General features: G+C 47.9%; 2 protein-coding genes across 2 annotated transcripts; both read left to right on the forward strand.

The window, feature by feature from the left end:
* Window positions 1-1,294: 1,294 nt before the first annotated feature.
* hhatla (hedgehog acyltransferase like, a) lies at window positions 1,295-9,581 on the forward strand. The gene is made up of 12 exons (XM_080010978.1): window positions 1,295-1,443; window positions 2,097-2,234; window positions 3,508-3,575; window positions 3,732-3,845; window positions 4,670-4,864; window positions 5,298-5,507; window positions 5,591-5,762; window positions 5,919-6,063; window positions 6,218-6,253; window positions 6,375-6,576; window positions 6,654-6,795; window positions 8,074-9,581. Exons 2-12 carry the CDS (start codon window positions 2,129-2,131, stop codon window positions 8,217-8,219), a joined length of 1,536 nt encoding a protein of 511 aa, XP_079867104.1. The 5' UTR covers window positions 1,295-1,443; window positions 2,097-2,128; the 3' UTR covers window positions 8,220-9,581.
* Window positions 9,582-10,308: 727 nt separating this feature from the next.
* LOC307238111 (kelch-like protein 40a) lies at window positions 10,309-16,548 on the forward strand. The gene is made up of 7 exons (XM_080010975.1): window positions 10,309-11,532; window positions 11,830-11,990; window positions 12,340-12,447; window positions 12,584-12,769; window positions 12,985-13,134; window positions 13,908-13,983; window positions 16,296-16,548. The coding sequence occupies exons 1-7, from the start codon at window positions 10,399-10,401 to the stop codon at window positions 16,539-16,541; spliced, it is 2,061 nt and encodes a 686-aa protein (XP_079867101.1). The 5' UTR covers window positions 10,309-10,398; the 3' UTR covers window positions 16,542-16,548.
* Window positions 16,549-17,370: the final 822 nt, after the last annotated feature.

Below are 17,370 nucleotides of genomic sequence, written 5' to 3' on the forward strand. Positions count from 1 at the left end.
TCTTCCTTTTTGTTATTAATAGTATAAATATTATGGTTGCCGTCTATAAGTGTTAAACATCTGCGTGTGAAAGGTGTTGTCCAAATAAATGTTCTAATTTGTACTTATTTGTAGCACTTGTTGTTAGATATAGGTTTTACGTTTGTTTTTAGTTGATTTCCATCTGATTCGTGTGATATTTCCTTAAATATAATGTTTATAATTTACTCCACATTTCAACCCAATAACACATGATAACAGCTGGATATCTGATGCTGTAATGACCATTATACCATTTTGTTGTCTTTGACAAACCAATTTGTCTAAATGCCTGAAATGATTTTTTTTAAATTAATTATTTATATGTGTGTGTGTGTGTGTGTGTGTGTGTGTGTGTGTGTGTGTGTGTGTGTGTGTGTGTGTGTGTGTGTGTGTGTGCGTGTGTGTCTGTGCGTGTCTGTGTGTGTGTGCGTGTCTTTATATATATATATATATATTTATATATATATATATATATATATATATATATATATATATTTAATTCCAAAAATATACATGTACATGTTTATATGTATATATGTATATATATATATATATATACATTTATTATTATATATATAATCACAACATATATACAGTATTTTGAATATATATATATATATATTTATATATATTATTTATATATTTTATATATATAAATATATATAAATTGTATTTATATATATAACATTCTAAAAATATACATTTACATGTATATATGTAAATATATATATATATTATATATATATATTATTATGTATATAATCAAAACATATATAACTTTTAATATATATTTATATATATTATTTATATACAATTTTAATTTTTTATATGTGTATATATATATATACATTTATTATTATGTATATAATCAAAACATATATAACTTTTAATATATATTTATATATATTATTTTTATACAATTTTAATATTTTATATGTATATATATACATATACACACAATCATTTTGCTGCAAATCTTGAGGACCCCAAGAGGGGCCGCGGATCCCCGTTTGGGAACCTCTCGTATAGATCGAAGAGGCGGTTCGACGCAGCGCATCCCACACGGGCGGCCGCCCGGGAGCGTCGCGCAGACTGTGAATGAACCTTAAAAAATGATGGACGGTTCATATAAGCGAGGGCGCTCGTTCCACCGCGCCTCCGGTGTCGGTACCGACATCCACAGTGTGATGCACCTCCACCGGACCTCCCCTCGGTTCCGCAGGATAAATATATCCACCAGCACACACACACACCCCTCCCAGTGTCTCCCCCCGGCTGGGGCAGCTGATAACAGTCTGCTTCAGGGCAGGACCCATACGGTGGAGTGCGGAGGAATTAGAAGCTGCTGCCGCACCAGCCCCTGTGCCGCCCGCTGCGCCAGCCCCTGCCGCCTCCTTATCCTGCAGGACACGAGGACACAAGGTTAGTAAAACCGCAGAACTTCTTCTTATGCGTCGGTGTAGGTTTCCAAAACGAACGCCGGAGACTAGAGCCGCAGCCATACAGGCAGCAGCAATGGCTCAGCTTCATAAAGTGTGTGGTTTGGGACCAAGCACAGGGACATTAACATTTAATTTGTATGCAGGACAGGGCACCAGCCTCAGCTCCTCCAACTTCCTCAACTTCGCCAACTTCAAATGAGGGCCCCACTAGTAGAACGGGATAGAATAAAGTCAACTATTTTGTTTGTCAAATCCAAACAAGCGAACAATTATTTTCCCATCGCGCTGGTTCACAATGTTTAAACGCCCAGAAGTCCACCCGCAGGGTCACGACGGTGGTGCTAATTCCCGCAGTCCCCATGCAGCGAGTGTTGATCTCATATCGCATGGCCCTGCAGCTGCCCTGCTGCGTGGAGCTCCTAAAATAGGGTGGAGAGGTTGGGTTGCACAGCTGACGGTGCCGATTCCGGCGCAGTCCTATTAAAGTCAACACCCCCTTCCCAGCCCCCCCGCCCAGCGGAGGAACGACACGTCAACGCGCTCCCAAAAAACTAGCGGCCGCCCCCGCGACGTGTCACGACGGTGCGACGAAAGATCGTGTGCGTCCATAACCCCCGATTGTTCTCCCTCCAGGTCTCTCCAGGGCCCAGGACTAGAGGGTCAGGATGGGGGTCAAGGCCGCTCTCCCCAAGTATGAGCTGTACCTCTACACAGCCGTGGTCGCCACCGCCTTGATCTGGGCGGGCAGCTGGATCGCGGACGCCTCGGGTGGTGAGTTTGATGCAGACGAGGGCACGGGGAAATCCCGACACATGTCCGCGTGCTGCGACCCCAGTATGACACCAAAGGCTGCCGCCTACTTAATTGTCTAAAATTCCAAATCCTTGCACGAGATGAAAAGGCGCCTCCTGTCGTAACTCCTGCGTCCTCCCGGTAAAAGGAGGTCGGAAACGGCGGCGGTTCCATTAGCGTCTGACATTTCCCCCGGCGAGGGAGGAGGTATTTCTGTGGCGAGGCGGAATGCGCCCGGGGACGAGGATCGGCTGCTGCGATCCGGGCGACGGCATCGCCCGTCGTGTCCCGGCGGTGTGAAGAGCGGCTCGGATCGACGCCATGCGTTGACTCTGAGCAAACAAATGAGCAAACACACAGAGCAGGGACTGAGCGGTTGGATGACGTCATCCTGCGAGTGGCACTGTCTGTCACGGCTGTCGGGCTGTCGCTGTCGTACAACGCACACTGTGTTGTTTCGTATCCGAGATTTGGGGACTCCGCCCCTCGATTCTGATGATGAATTATCATCACTATCATAATTTCTGGCTGCACTCCATCCCAGTGAATGACACCACGGTCACACACACCTAGGGACTGACGCTCCAGTTAGAGAGGACACATTTGTGAAATTAGACGAGCGCCGACACCAACCCCCCCACGTTCTTCCTCCACTCCCGGCTGCCCCGTTAGGGGTCGCCACAGCGGATCTCCACCAACCCTCACGTTCCGCTATCTCTAAAATGGTCATTAGTTCGATGTTGAGTCCGGGTGGCGTCGGGACGCCCAATCAACCGCACGTCAGGTCGCGTGGCGCGTCCCCCGCAACATCGTCGGCCGTGACGCAATCCCCCCTGGAATAGATTAAGGGTTTACGGTCGGGGCATTAACGCGCGCCGCGAAAAACTAAAAGCTCTTCGCTAAGCTCGTTACATAATATTTATTTTGGGGGGTTTTTTTTGAACACCTGAGTTACACACTGCAGACGCTGGCCCAATCGGAACGAGCCGGTGAAGTCGAATCGTCTTTGAGTGATTTAGGGGAACGGTGGAAATCTCAGAGGGAGGGGAGTAGCCCCTGACTTCACAGTCGCTAAATCTGTTATTGTGGTTAAAATCTCAGTGACCGGACGACAGCGTCCATCCTCAATGGCGTCACGTGATTGCGATCAGCTTCTCGCACACAGCTGATCATTTGTGGGTGAGGAGTTGACGGCTCTTCATCGGTGGTGTTTTTGCTGACTGTGCTGTGGGTTTCCTCTCCCTCTCTCCAGAGAACATCAACAGGCGAGTCTTCAAAGAGAGCGTGAAACCAGGATGGCATTATTTTGGCAGGAAAATGGCGAGTTCCCCCTGCGGTGTTTCCCGCCTTTCCTCGTATTTTATCATGGGTTTGGTTTTTAGCGTCTTGACATTGGGTTTCTAAGCAACAGGCGACGGATGCACTCGTGGATGTGCAGGTCTATGTATTTTAAAAATGCCCCTTTTCGTTCTGCAGGACGTTGCGGACTTCGAATGGATGATGTGGTTTTCCACATTCCGGAACCATATACTCTTTGCTCTCACCGGCCACGTGATCTTCGCCAAGATATTCTCCCTGATAGCGTCGAAGGTGTGTGTGTGTGTGTGTGTGTGTGTGTGTGTGTGTGTGTGGGTGCGTGCGTGCGTGCGTGCGTGCGTTTCTTTTTGTGTGTTTGCATATGTAGTCATGTGTGTGTTTGTGAACTAATGCTTGTTTTTCCTACTCAAGGTGATGCGTTTTGTCTATTTGTGGTATACGTGTTACATTACTTATTTATGTAAACAACAAGGCTAAGCTGTACCAATAATAAATATAGACAGACAGACAGACAGACAGACAGATAGACGGATGGACAGACGGCCAGACTGACAGATCGATATTGTATTGTTTAACAAATGTTCAGTTCGATGCATGACTTAACTGATGCGTGTTTAATATGGACGGTTGGATTTCTCCGTGCACTAACGGTTTCCTCAAATGAATATCTTGACATATTTAAAACAGTGCAATATGTTTTAAACATGTTCTTTGTTTTGTTCCATGCTTGCAATGAAGATTGGTATTGATGGATGTAAGGTAACGAGAATTACATTCATACATGTAATATTTCAATATTGAAAACTCACATGATATATGTGTTATTATGTTAACCAAATCATTAATACCTTGGTAGTTGACTAAATACAGTTGTATAGATACTGTTGCATTTATATATATTTTTTAATTAATATTTTTTTATTTTATATATATATATATATATATATATATATATTTATATATATAAAACAAAACAAAAAAAATATATATATATATATATACATACTGTATATATTTGTCTTCATTTATTTGTACTTCATAGATCATGGATCAGACAACGTTTGAATGAAACGGCCGTGTCCTGTCCTGATTCACAGCACAGATCCCTGGTGTTTGGTCTGTATGGAGTGATGGCCGTCCTGGTCACCATGGGCTGGACCTTCATGGCCATCGTACTGTCTCACTGCGTCATGCTCTACAGCGTCGCCCTCGTCAAGAGGAGGTGGATGTGCTTCCTGGCCGGCCTGGCCACCCTGGCTTCCATCAAGCTGGAGCCCTATAACTCCTGGCAGGTAAGTGGTTCCGGCAGGTCGAGGAGTGTGTTTACGCAGCCCTTAATCGCCGTGCGGGCTCCACGGGCTTCGCAAAACCACTTTTCGCAGAGGAATCGACGCCGTCCCCACGGGCCTGGTCCTATTTATATGTTTTTGCCTTTTGTCTCGCATTGGAAAGGATCATTCAAGGACACCCGCTCACTGAAGATTCCCCCCAAATTCTTGAGAAGCGACACCACACAGGGATCCCAATTTCACGGCGATTTAGGCAAGCAACGCGTGCCGCGGGCGGACATGTAGGGCGACAACTTCAGGAAGAGGGCGAACGACCACTCATCTAGAGTGACGTAGTCGTAGTGACATTCGTTCAGGGAACCCAGTGAACTCCCGCCACCGCCCGTGAAAAGGCCGACCGAACCGAGCGCTTAAATAACTGATTCACGTCCCCCAGGAGTCCCTGGTGACCGGCTCGTTTGACCTGCAAGACATCCTGTTCTACGGAGGCTGTGGGTTCACCATCATGCGCTGCATGAGCTTCGCTTTGGAGAACTGCGACAGGAAGGAAGGCAACTACACGTTCTGCGACCTGCTCAAGTACAATTTCTACCTCCCCTTCTTCTTCTTTGGGCCGATCATGACTTTCGACCGCTACCACGCCCAGGTGAGCCCCCCCGCGCCCCCCCCCGTGCCCGGCTCGTTTTCCGAAAAAACCCGACAATGAACCCCCCTCCCCTCCCCCCGCAGACCAACACCGCCAAGCTGGGCCGCAAGGAGAGGGAGATGTGGAGCATCACCACCCGGGCCTTGCTGCACCTGGGCGTGATCCTGGCCGTGGACGTCTTCTTCCACTACCTCTACATCCTGACCATACCCAACGACATGAAGCTGGTCAAGCACCTCTCCGACTGGCCCCTGGGTCAGTGAAACATCTCTGTATCCGGCATGGTGTTCTTCGCCTCCGGACGGCGGCACCGCGCTCAACGCTTCCTCTCTCTCTCTCTCTTCTCTCTCTCTCTCTCTCTCTCTCTCTCTCTCTCTCTCTCTCTCTCTCCTCCGTGCGTTGCGATCACAGCTGGCTTGGCCTACTCCAACCTGGTGTACGACTGGGTGAAGGCGGCGGTCATGTTCGGCGTCATCAACACCGTGGCGAGGCTCGACCACCTGGATCCCCCCCAGCCTCCCAAGTGCATCACCATGCTGTATGTCTTCGCCGAAACGTAAGTGGCCGCCATATTAACAAAAAAACCCCCCCAAAAAAACATTCGGCTTCCAGGTGATCGCGTCCGTTGGCCGTCTTGAATTTTTTATTCATTTTATTGTCCATCCATAAGAAGTTCCGTCACGTCGATATCCTTTTTTGCCTTTTTTTAGGCATTTCGACAGAGGTATCAATGACTGGCTCTGCAGGTGAGTGTTTTGAAGTGCCGATGGAACCTGTCGAATCACTATTCTGGGTGGCCCGAGCTCCCCAAACACCGCCTTGACAACTGAAACCGGACGAGCTGCTGTTTGAATTCTCCCCGGAAAGGTACGTGTATGACTACATCGGGGGGGACCACGACAAGATCTTCAGGGAGCTCCTCGCGACCACCTGCACCTTTGCCGTCACGACCCTGTGGCTGGGCCCGTGTGAGCTGGTCTACATCTGGTCCTTCTTCAACTGCTTCGGGCTCAACTTTGAGCTGTGGGTGGCAAAGTTCTTCTCCATCCCTCCGTTCTCCACCATCGAGGTAAGCAGCGCCCTGCAAGTACGTCCGTATGTTTGATCGTTCCGGGTACGGTTTGATGCCCGATCTCTGTTTTCCAGGGCGTTATGGGGGAGGCCATGTCGCGCCGGATCAGGGGTCTGTTCAACGCCGCCAACTTCTGGGCTATCGTCCTCTACAACGTGCTCTCCCTCAATAGCCTGGAGTTTGCCAAACTGGTGGGAAGGAGACTCATTTTCAAAGGTAGGAAACCTCTTCGCGGAAATCTGATCGAAGTTGCGGGTTTGGGCCCCCCCCGAGCGTCTAAACCATCGGCCCCAAACTCGCGGCGATATTCTGTGGCCCCCTACTTGACATCAAAGTTTAGTGCTGGCGGGGCCCGCGTGTTTTTCTCACACGCACCTTGTTGCCGAGTCGTTGCCCTGGGCGTTTCATATTTTTTCATCACTTATGGGCTACCATAGCTCAGGCTCGTGACAGCTTCCGGTGGTGTTTGTTGACAAGTTAGCCAACGCGCATTAGCAACGTTAGTCACTTGGTTGAAACGCGATGCCGGAGTGACACCAAGTGGAAGCAAAATATATCCTGTCACCCAATGCAAGGTACAGAGGACTCAACAAGAGTAATCAGTGACCTGATAAAGACAGCAGAGTGTTGCAATACCAAAGGGAAAATAATTACATGGATAGCAAATAGCATGAGATGGGCGGCAAGAACAAAAGCCAAATTAGGACCTGAATACTATAAAGAAGAAGTTATAGATTATTATTACAAGAGAAATAAAGAGGAGGAAAAAGGACAGATATGTGCGATCGCAAAAGAAAACAAATTTACCAAGAACAATTTAATCAAAAACAGCAAGAAATTAAAAGATATAAAACACGAGACAATGCACTTGATGTTAAGAATTAAGACAGGTGGAGTAACATGGACATATCTGTGTGAAAAGCTCTTCTCCACCATGAACTTTAATGAGTCAAAGTACAGGTCCAAACTTACTGATGAGCATCTTCAAGCCGTACTGAGGGTCTCGACTGCTTCCTCCCTCAAGCCAAATGTGCTGTGCTGCCAGGTCTCTGGCAGCAAGGAGTAGGCAAGAGAAGCCTGTGTTCTGAAGAACCCTTCATGTTCTGAATGGTAATTAATAAAGATTGAGAAGAATAGATAAGTTGTACTTTCTTTTGGAATACTTGAAACCCTTTTTTTGTCGAATACTTGATGCGGCCCAGCCTCACCCGGACTCTACCACCAGCGGGCCCCAGGTAGGTTGAGTTTGAGACCCCTGGTCTAAACTCATGTGGGCATTCGGTTTTTCGGATCTTTGTTGTTCTCCTCCAACTTCAACAAAACACAAATCCTCCCGGTGGAGCGTTGGCCACAGTTGGGCATATCGGCGTATGAAGCCAAAAAAAACAGAGATATCTTGGTTATGCATTTCCTTCTCATACTGTCGCTATTTGTTTTGTCCCCTTATCTGGAATTTCTTCCTCTTCTTCTTCTTCTTCTTTTTCCGGGATCCAGGTTTCCCGCTCTCCACCCTGTCGGTGCTGCTGGTGACCTACTGCGGAGTGCAGCTGATCAAAGAGAGGGAGCGGAAACAAGCCCTGCTGGACGAGCCGGAGCCGCCGAGGGCGGAGGACGGCGGCGGCAAAGAGAAAGCCGAGTAAACGAGGGCTCACGGCTTTCCACCCCGACAAAGACTTCGACCGTCCGCAACAAGGCCTCACATTGTTTTTTCGTTCCGTCCCCCGCTCTCGTGAACTCTCCTCTCTTAACCGGGCTCTTGGCGGCATGTCAGCACACGCGCCGCTCACTCGTCCGTGTTTGTTTTCGTCAAAAGCGAGGCGATGTCCGGAACTGCCAAACGAAGAATCCGGAAGTGCAACTCGCTCAAGATAATCGTCACGCGTCCTCTGGAACCAACCCGCCCGATGGTGCATTTTTTAATTTTTTCTTCTTTTTCCTAACAATAAGATTGTTAACGTATTTAAGGCCTGCCAAATCTTTTTAAAGAGTAATATATTGAATGATACGCAGTACTGTAAGGGAACGCCTGAAATGTTTATTCTGACTGTTTACAGGGTTTTGTTTTTTCGTGTATCAAGTAGGTCATGCTGTAAGGCCTGTTTTTATTCACCATTTTGCTAACCGTGTTTGACTGTAACTGATACGTTAACTTAAATAACACAAGTTCAACACCGTTTTTTATCTATTTAAACTTGAATGACAAAGGTGCCGTGTTTGTATACGAAATAGACATAGGGCTCCTATGTCTATTCCCTCGATGGTCCTCGACGCTGATTGTAGGTGAATGTGATGTATTGTATTTGTTGGAAAGTGGATTTCAGAGCCGGCGTAGAATGTACAAATGTATTCAAACTCGCTTTTTTTTTTTCGATTACTTAATCTTTTATAATTCAGTCTAATCCAGGCCAGCTACAGCACACACTGTATCAGGGGGATAACAGCAGAGCGCGGCCGCATCGCCCGCTGCCGCCGGCCTCCTCCACAGGAGGCGAGCCGTGACTTTTCCACATCACGTTCCTGCCCCGTCTCACATGACCCGGGCCGGGAGCAGGAAGGCCCTCACTTCGCTATAAAAGGCAAAAAAGCTCAGCGGGAACTCACACCCGCTCTCCTCCCGCCCCGTCACCAGAATCCGCAAGAACCCCTTTGTCGACCAGACAGGGGGAAAACCCCCCCGCTGGGTATTTCAGTACAGGTAGTGCCTTTTTTTTTTAAATTTTTTTGGTTGAAAGGACTTGTACTTAACAGTTTTCATTTGCGCCGGTTTGACTCGACTCGAGATGTTGTTTGGTGCCGAGGTGATCCTCTGTGCTCTCGTTTGATCGGTTACGATGTGGAAATGAAAAAAAATAAACAGCCCGTGGGGAAGAACGTGTCTGAGTTGGTGTTGCGCAGCTGCTTTGCATGAACTGGCACTGGAGAAGAAATGCTCCAGTGCCGTATACCGCCACACGATGGCCATGTTTTACTGGAGCTGCTCTGAATTCAAAACTTGTTATTCATAAAAGTAGCTGTTCCATGTTATTTCTGCGTGAATCATTTTTTTCATCCCACTCAATTTTGAACATAATATTAGCTCTTTAAGTGTCATCACAAGATTCGATCCTCCTCCATTTGACGTACTTAAAAAGAAAATAATAATAATAATTTAAAAAAAATCTGTTGTTTGTGGATTGGTTCATTAAAATGGTTAAGCGAAACCTAATCTAATATGTGTCTCTAAAACAAGTTATTACAATGTGCTGCAGTGTCACCGGATGTTTATCGCCTAACAACATCCCTCAAGCCTAGAGGTCTTCTATTACTCTCTTATTATAAGAATTATTATAAGGGAGGAAAAAAAGCGAAGTTATGGCGGGACGCCCCCCTCTGTACGGTATTTAGAGCCCCGGAGCCATTCACTTCCACGGGGGGATAGAGGCCGGAGACGGTTCAACTTGGTGATCACAGCCTACCAGAGTGGCTGGTGAGATGTCATGGTGGAATGGCAACCCCCCCCCCCGGGGTGGTTCATCCTTCAGCTGTTTTGTCGGGGGCTGTTTGGTACTGGAGCGGGTAGTTACTCATGCCTATCTGCCCAAACGGATCCCCGGGCTCTGCAGGGACCATGTCTATAAATACCGCCCCGACTTACGCCGAGTGACGGCCGGAGACAGCTGCGGCAAACAGTCCACCGGTGGCGACGCTCCACAGTGACGTGCTTTGCAGCAACGTGCTTTGCAGCGAGGCTACGCGCAGTCCTGTTCTGCGGCGGAGCGCCCCCCGGTCCAAGCCTCTCCCTCCCGGAAAAACCCGACCAGGTTAAGGAGACGGAACAAAATGGCTGCCCTGACTATAGATCCCGTGGAGCAGCCACGCATGTACCAACAGACCCTGCTCCAGGACGGACTCTGCGACCTCCTGGAGAACGAGAAGTTTGTGGACTGTGTGCTCAAAATCCAAGACAAGGAGTTCCCCTGCCACAGGCTGGTGCTGGCGGCGAGCAGCCCCTTCTTCAAGGCGATGTTCCTGTCCGACCTGGAGGAAAGCAAGAAGCGCGAGATTGTCCTGAAGGACGTGGAGCCGGTCCTCATGGGGATGATCCTGCGCTACCTGTACACCTCTGACATCAACCTGACGGAGCAGAACGTCCAAGATATCTTCATGGTGGCCAACGTGTACCAGATCCCCTCCATCTTCTCCGTGTGCGTGTCCTACCTCCAGGAGAAGCTGGTGCTGGGCAACTGCTTGGCCATCTTCAGGCTGGGGCTGCTGCTGGACTGTCCCCGGCTGGCCCTGACCGCGCGGGAGTTCATCTGCGAGCGCTACCAGGTCATCGTCAGAGACCAGGACTTCCTCCAGCTGGGCCCGGGCGAGCTGGCCTCCATCATCACCTCGGACGCCCTGAACGTCGACCGCGAGGAGGTGGTGTTCGAGTCGCTGATGGAGTGGGTCGGCCACGACAAGGACGCCCGGGCGAGGGACCTGCCGGAGCTGTTGCAGTGCGTCCGCTTCCGTCTGATTCCCGTGGATTACTTCCGCGAAAAGGTGGAGCGGCACCCGTACATCCGGTCCAACGAAGGGATCAAGAAGGAGCTGGAGCTCATCAGGGACGCCCAGAGGGGCCGACTGCCCGCACCCAGCAGAGCCGGCGGTCAGGGGGCGAAGGGGGGAGAGGAGGGAGAGGAGGGTGAGGAGGAGGACGATGACGAGGAGGGAGGCCTGCTGCCGGGCATCCTCAACAACAACCCCCGTTTCGGGATGTTCGAGACCGACCTGATTCTGATGATCAGCAACACGGGGACCGTGGCCTACGACCCGGTGGGAAACGAGTGCTTCGTGGCCTCGGAGTCCACCGAGATCCCGAAGAACCACTGCAGCCTGGTGACGGAGGAGAACCAGGTGTTTGTGGCCGGGGGTTTGCTTTACAACGAGGAGGACAAAGACGAGCCCTTCAGCTCGTACTTCCTTCAGGTATTCTCACATTTAACATCTATTCTATACTTTTAACTATATTAAGATAACCAAAATCCCGGACGATGCCTAGTCTCATATCATGTTATCGATATTATAACGATGGATATATTATATTTCCCTTCCGCACTCAAAGCTCTTTCATAGCTTGACTCATAATTAAGATCTATCCATTTAACTCCACACGGTGAATTCCATATTACTCGATGGTAAAGGTTTGACCGTCTTTCACCGCCTGCGTCCCGGTGTACGGCCGTATCGTTGCGAAACCCGCCTGTCCCGATTCTCAACCCCCAGTTTGATCCGGTGAGCTCGGAATGGCTCGGGATGCCCTCGCTGCCCAACCCGCGGTGTCTGTTCGGCCTGGCGGAGGCAGAGAACTCCATCTTCGTCGTGGGCGGAAAGGAGCTGAAAGAGGGGGAGCAGGTTCTGGACTCGGTCATGATCTACGACAGACAGTAAGCAGAGTGGTCGGGGGAAGGGTTCTCGCCGGATCAGGGTCGACGGCTCCTGACTCGGTGCTTTAATTTTGAAATGTCCTCCTTTGCCACCAGAATCTAGTCGCGCCTGCTGTACGTGTATGTTAGAATAACCTGCAACGCTCATTTCAGTGGAGTATATTCTTAATAAGATCCTCCCCATCTTCCTCCATTATACTTCCATGCAATTTAAACATAAAATAGTATATATGAGAATTATATATGACCTTTTGGGTTGGGTTCACTTCATGTGATCACTGGAATTACAGTAGGAGAACTGTAGTCATGATGATGAGTCACTCATGATGCATTGCTATTTGTTAAACAGGTCGTTCAAATGGGGCGAGTCAGACCCGCTACCTTACGCGGTGTACGGACACGGAACTGTATCCCATGACGGCGTTCTCTATGTGTTGGGAGGAAAGTCAGAAAGCAAGTAAGTGGCACCCCCGCGACCAGTTAGAGAATGCGTTTTCTAGGTGTTTTTTTGTTTTGTTTTTTTTCCCCCAAAATGCCTGTTCGTACCATCGCATTCTGGAATGAAACGCCGCTGCTGTCACGCTCCCTTCCAGAAAGTGCACGAGGAGGGTGTGCGCTTACGACCCCAGCAAGTTTGAATGGAAGGACATGGCCCAGATGAAGACGGCCCGATCCTTGTTCGGCGCCGTCGTCCACAAGGACCAGATCTTCGTGGTCACGGGGGTCACGGACACAGGCCTCACCAGCACAGTGGAGGTCTATGACATCGCCACCGACAAGTGAGGCAGACGTATATTTTTAAATAGGACCAGTTCATCACACTGTTGCCAGACACTGATTTTTCCATAGTCATGACGTGAGCAGTTGAGCCTGAATAGCAACGATGGCCCTGCGCGGGAGTGACGGCACCGTCCGCGTCACAAAGTGGTATTTATATAATACATTCCTACTGTGTTTGTGCCGTGTGTCTCTGTACCAATGTCCTGTGTTCCAGGTGGTCTGAGTTCACGGAATTTCCTCAGGAGCGTAGCTCCCTCAGCCTGGTCTCGATGGGGGGCTACCTGTACGCCGTGGGGGGCTTTGCCATGATGCCCAGTGAAGCCAGCGAGAAGCCGGAACCGACGGAGATGAACGATATCTGGAGGTGAGGAGCAACCACATCAGGTCAAAATTCAGCTTTAGCGTTCAAAGAGTCAACACATCGCCTCAAGTTCGGAAAAAAAACTCTCATAGGATGTGGGTTTTGTCATGTTTGAAGGTTCGTTGACACCGATTTGGAAGGCTATGGTTGTTTTAGAGCAGGGGCTCCCTGGCTAAGGACCCTACCCACCGGAAAAATAAATAAATAATAAATAATAAAATAAACATAATTGATCTGCCTATAATAAACTGCCACGTGGTTTCATTAAATTAAACTGACAGAAATTGGTCCCTCAAAAGCTCATGACAAAAACTGGAGTGGAGTTTTGAAACATACGTATATACAATAACAATTTGGACCCCCTGCAACTCCTTCGAGGAATCCTACGTTTGGGCCACGTTTGAACCAGTCTGTCACAAAATTTGACGCGACATCAAATTAATCCCAAAACTATTATAGGCATAGAATAACTTTTCTGTCATTGATAAAGCCATTATTTAATTTAGATAATTTAAATCCATTCCCTAACTAAACAACTGAGGTTTTTTTCAGTTCAACAGCAAATTCCTGTTTCTTTTTAAATCAAAAATAATAATAATAATAATAATAATAATAATAATAATAATAATTGTTTAAACTTGCAAGGGCAGCTCCCCCCGGTCTTTGTCTGTTGTGTCTTAACTTAAGCAGAAACCATCAGCTACAGCCAAAACCGCGACTGTATATTGTGAATGACTCCAATTAAACCCATTAAAAGGATTACATTTTTCCCGCAGATATGATGAGTCTGAGAAGAGCTGGAACGGGATCCTGCGGAAGATTGGTTATGCAGAAGGAGCGACTGTCCTCCCGGTGCGTCTCAACACCCTGCGTCTCACCAAGTTGTGATCATCTGCAGCGATAACAATGAAACACCCACACACCAGGGATCGGATTTATGTATTATATAGGCCAAAACCAGCATCAATGGTATGCACATGTATTTGGATACCAATAAATCACTCAGAAATTGTTGCTTTATATTATATGTACAGCAGGGGGAGGCAAATAAAAGGTTATGGCTCAAATAGGGAAGAAGGCTTCTGAGAAAATGTGATATGTATATATATATATATATATATATATATATATATATATATATATATATATATATATATATATATAAACTAAAATTTTGCCTGCTGTTTGTACATCCATTTTTGTTACACTGTTTTTGTTATATATGTAGTGAAAATAAAGATGTTGGCTTTTAAAACTGTTTTTATTTGGAAGTGAAAAAAACCCCCAAAAAACAGGCCAATCCGCAATGCAAATACTTTTATTCGTTTGACTCATATGTGACGACTTCAAGACCAATTCCATATACTGTACATTTGGATTGAGAATTTACACAATATGTACAAAATGTACAAAAGAGTCAACAAACAGAAAACACAAGATAAATCAAAACGCCTTAACCGGACAAATACAACCGAGGAGGAAGATACGACATTGTAAACTCTCCTTTCCAGTCGACTCCTGAGAACTATAAGTCATCGCCATAAAGCGCACAATAAACCGTTCCGTATGTACATTTCCCCCCATTTACAATAACAATGTGACATCAAGTCTGAGGTACTTCCACGTTTTTCTTTTTTTTTTTTTCTGTTCACAGTGGAGAGGACTAGGGAGGGAGGTCGGGAAAACAGAACGCCACATAAAACTCGACGTCAACGCTCGGATTTCTCTCAGCAGGAGATGGTTTTACAATAAATAAAAAACAACAACAGCAACAATAACTTGGTGAAACCACAGGGGGAATAGCCACGCGTGTTTCCGACGATCACCCTCACACCCAAGCACGACAATATATTCAGTTCGTCAAGAATAAATCAAGCAAGAATCAAGAATATGGGAATACAATCAAATGATAAAAAATAGAATCGAATCGCGATTTGTGTTTTTTGGACGCGTAGTTGAACAACATCTGGCCCCATTAGTTTGGCAGACAGGCTGCTGACTCAACTGTGCACTAAAAGCACCGGCAGCCCGAGGAAGAGGTTTCACAAGCGTTGCTCTGGAATGTTATCCGGCAGTTACTCATCTGGACGTTGGGCTCCCAAATAAAAACCGCCTGCCGACACGAGACCAGGGTCGGTGCATTAGCGCGTTTGTTTTTTTCAGACGCGGGTACCGCCCTTGCCGGGGCCCCGCCGGGGCGCGGGCCTCGCTTGCGCTGCATCTCAAGGGTCGGACATTTTCTTCAGCCCGTTTCCGAGTACGTGCACACATTTGACATCACCCCCCGCCCCCCACCCCACCCCCAACCCTTTTTCCTGGCGATAGTTCACATTTTTAGGTTTTCAATATTGACTCAGTTGAGACCCCTTTTGGTGAATGAAATCTGTTAGTGTGTGTGGGGGGGCCGTTTGGGGCCAAAACCGTCGCTCTCCACACACCACAGGAACAAAAGTGTGGGGTCTCTCACGCTCTCTCTCTTTATAATAACATCGCTTAAGAATTTAAAAAACGTATAGCGCGGGCCAGGCATGACTCAATTCAGCCGTATTTTGTATTTGATCGTTCCATTTGAAAGACTGATGAACGTGATTTGATTTAAACTGACTAAACCTGAATGTGCATCGCAGGCGTCACGTCTCCTTGCCATCTCCGCTGCAGGTGATTCGGCCGCCCGAGGGGCTTCCAAGCCCCGCGTGACGCGCTTTTCATAAACCCACGGCTCCTTGTGGGATGCGGCTCAATGCGCCGGGTCCAAAGCCCCGGATCCCCTGTTGTCCGGCACCAGATGAGAAAATGGCCGCTCGAAGTCTGGCCCGGCTGAGCGTTGTTGTTCTTCTTCCCCTTCCTTCCACGTCCGTCTCACGTTTTCGAGGGTTTCGCCTCGCGCGACCGGCGGGTGACTTTGTTTTGAGCTGCCGCACAAACACAGACGGAGCGATTAAGCAGAGACGCAAAGCGATAGAGAGATGGTGGAGTCTAGATTTTCTTGTGTCGATTACGCACATTTTGGTATTTTTTAGTATTTATAGAGCTTATTGTGAGTAATCACCGGGTGTCATGACATTTCACTGCATATATGTATGAACGTATGTATATGTATGTGACAAATAATCTCTTGAACTTGAACTTGAACTTGAACTTTTTTTTTTTTTTACCGCCGCCAGCTCTCTGCGTGGGCCTCCGCCCCGGCAGCGGGGTCATATCGTGGAGAGGCGCTCCTGGCAGGCGGACGCCCGGCGGGTGCTGGGGCTGCACTTGGTGAACATGGTGATCTGGGTGCTGAAGTTGTTACCGTTGCTGCCGATGGAGGGCTGCTGGTACTTAGCGTCCACGCTCAGGAACCTCTGGAGCATCCACCTGCGCCACTTACGCTTAATCTCCGCCTGCACCTGCGGAACAGCGGCTGTTAGGAGACGAGGGAGGGATGAGGAGGGCAAACAGGCGGGACAGGGGGGATGGAGCGGCCCCGGGGGAGGAGAAAAAAAAAAAAAAAAAAAAAAAAGAGGCTCGCTGATATCAATGTAAACGTCGCTTGAACGAAGCCACGCTCGGGCTGGGGGTCTCAAAGCACGTTCGGCGCACGACCCCAATTTTATCTCCCAAAGTTCTCGCGCCGACAGCAATTCGAGTGAGTCTTCTGCTTTTTTTTCATTATTTGGGAGCACCGCTGGTGCTTTTCATTGCAATTCCCATTAAGGCCGATAAGCGACGGATTGAGGCTAAATGATAATCTTTCTTGCTGTAACTTTCAAAACAGACATTTCTGGATCACTGGTCACTGCGGTTCTTCCACATTGCATTTTAGGGATACTGTTTTGTGAAACGTGACTTTCGTGCATGTCATAGGAATAGACTTTATTATATCACAGAACATAAGGGGAGCCCCCGATGGATTACACAGAGATGATGATATATTTTAAACCATATTTTGAAAAACCCTATTTTCGATATATTGTTTTTTGGTTCAATCAATTTATCAGTCTGAGAAATGTTCTGCAACCCCCATGCGCATGTCAAGCGACCCCACGGCTGAGAACGTCTGCGATAGAGGATCATCACACTGGATGAAAAAAACATTAGTGCTTCTCCTGTGAAATGGGTTCTTACCTCTCCGTTCAGAAAACAGTACAAAACTGCAACAACAAACCCCTGAGGGAGAGAGAGAGCGAGAGAGAGAGAGAGAGAGAGAGAGAGCAAGGGAGGGAGAGAGAGGGGGGGGGAGGGAGATGGAGAGAGAGA

This window comes from Zeus faber, assembly GCF_960531495.2.
Source record: "Zeus faber genome assembly, chromosome: 12".
NCBI lineage: Eukaryota > Metazoa > Chordata > Actinopteri > Zeiformes > Zeidae > Zeus > Zeus faber.

Bases quoted from the DNA above. Each gene is read 5' to 3' on its own strand.
- hhatla (XM_080010978.1), top strand. From the start codon at position 2,129: ATGGGGGTCAAGGCCGCTCTCCCCAAGTATGAGCTGTACCTCTACACA. The intron at 2,235-3,507 runs GTGAGTTTGATG...CCCTCTCTCCAG, and splicing joins GATCGCGGACGCCTCGGGTG to AGAACATCAACAGGCGAGTC. The intron at 3,846-4,669 runs GTGTGTGTGTGT...CCTGATTCACAG, and splicing joins TCTCCCTGATAGCGTCGAAG to CACAGATCCCTGGTGTTTGG.
- LOC307238111 (XM_080010975.1), top strand. From the start codon at position 10,399: ATGGCTGCCCTGACTATAGATCCCGTGGAGCAGCCACGCATGTACCAA. The intron at 11,991-12,339 runs GTAAGCAGAGTG...TTTGTTAAACAG, and splicing joins GTCATGATCTACGACAGACA to GTCGTTCAAATGGGGCGAGT. The intron at 12,448-12,583 runs GTAAGTGGCACC...GCTCCCTTCCAG, and splicing joins GGAGGAAAGTCAGAAAGCAA to AAAGTGCACGAGGAGGGTGT.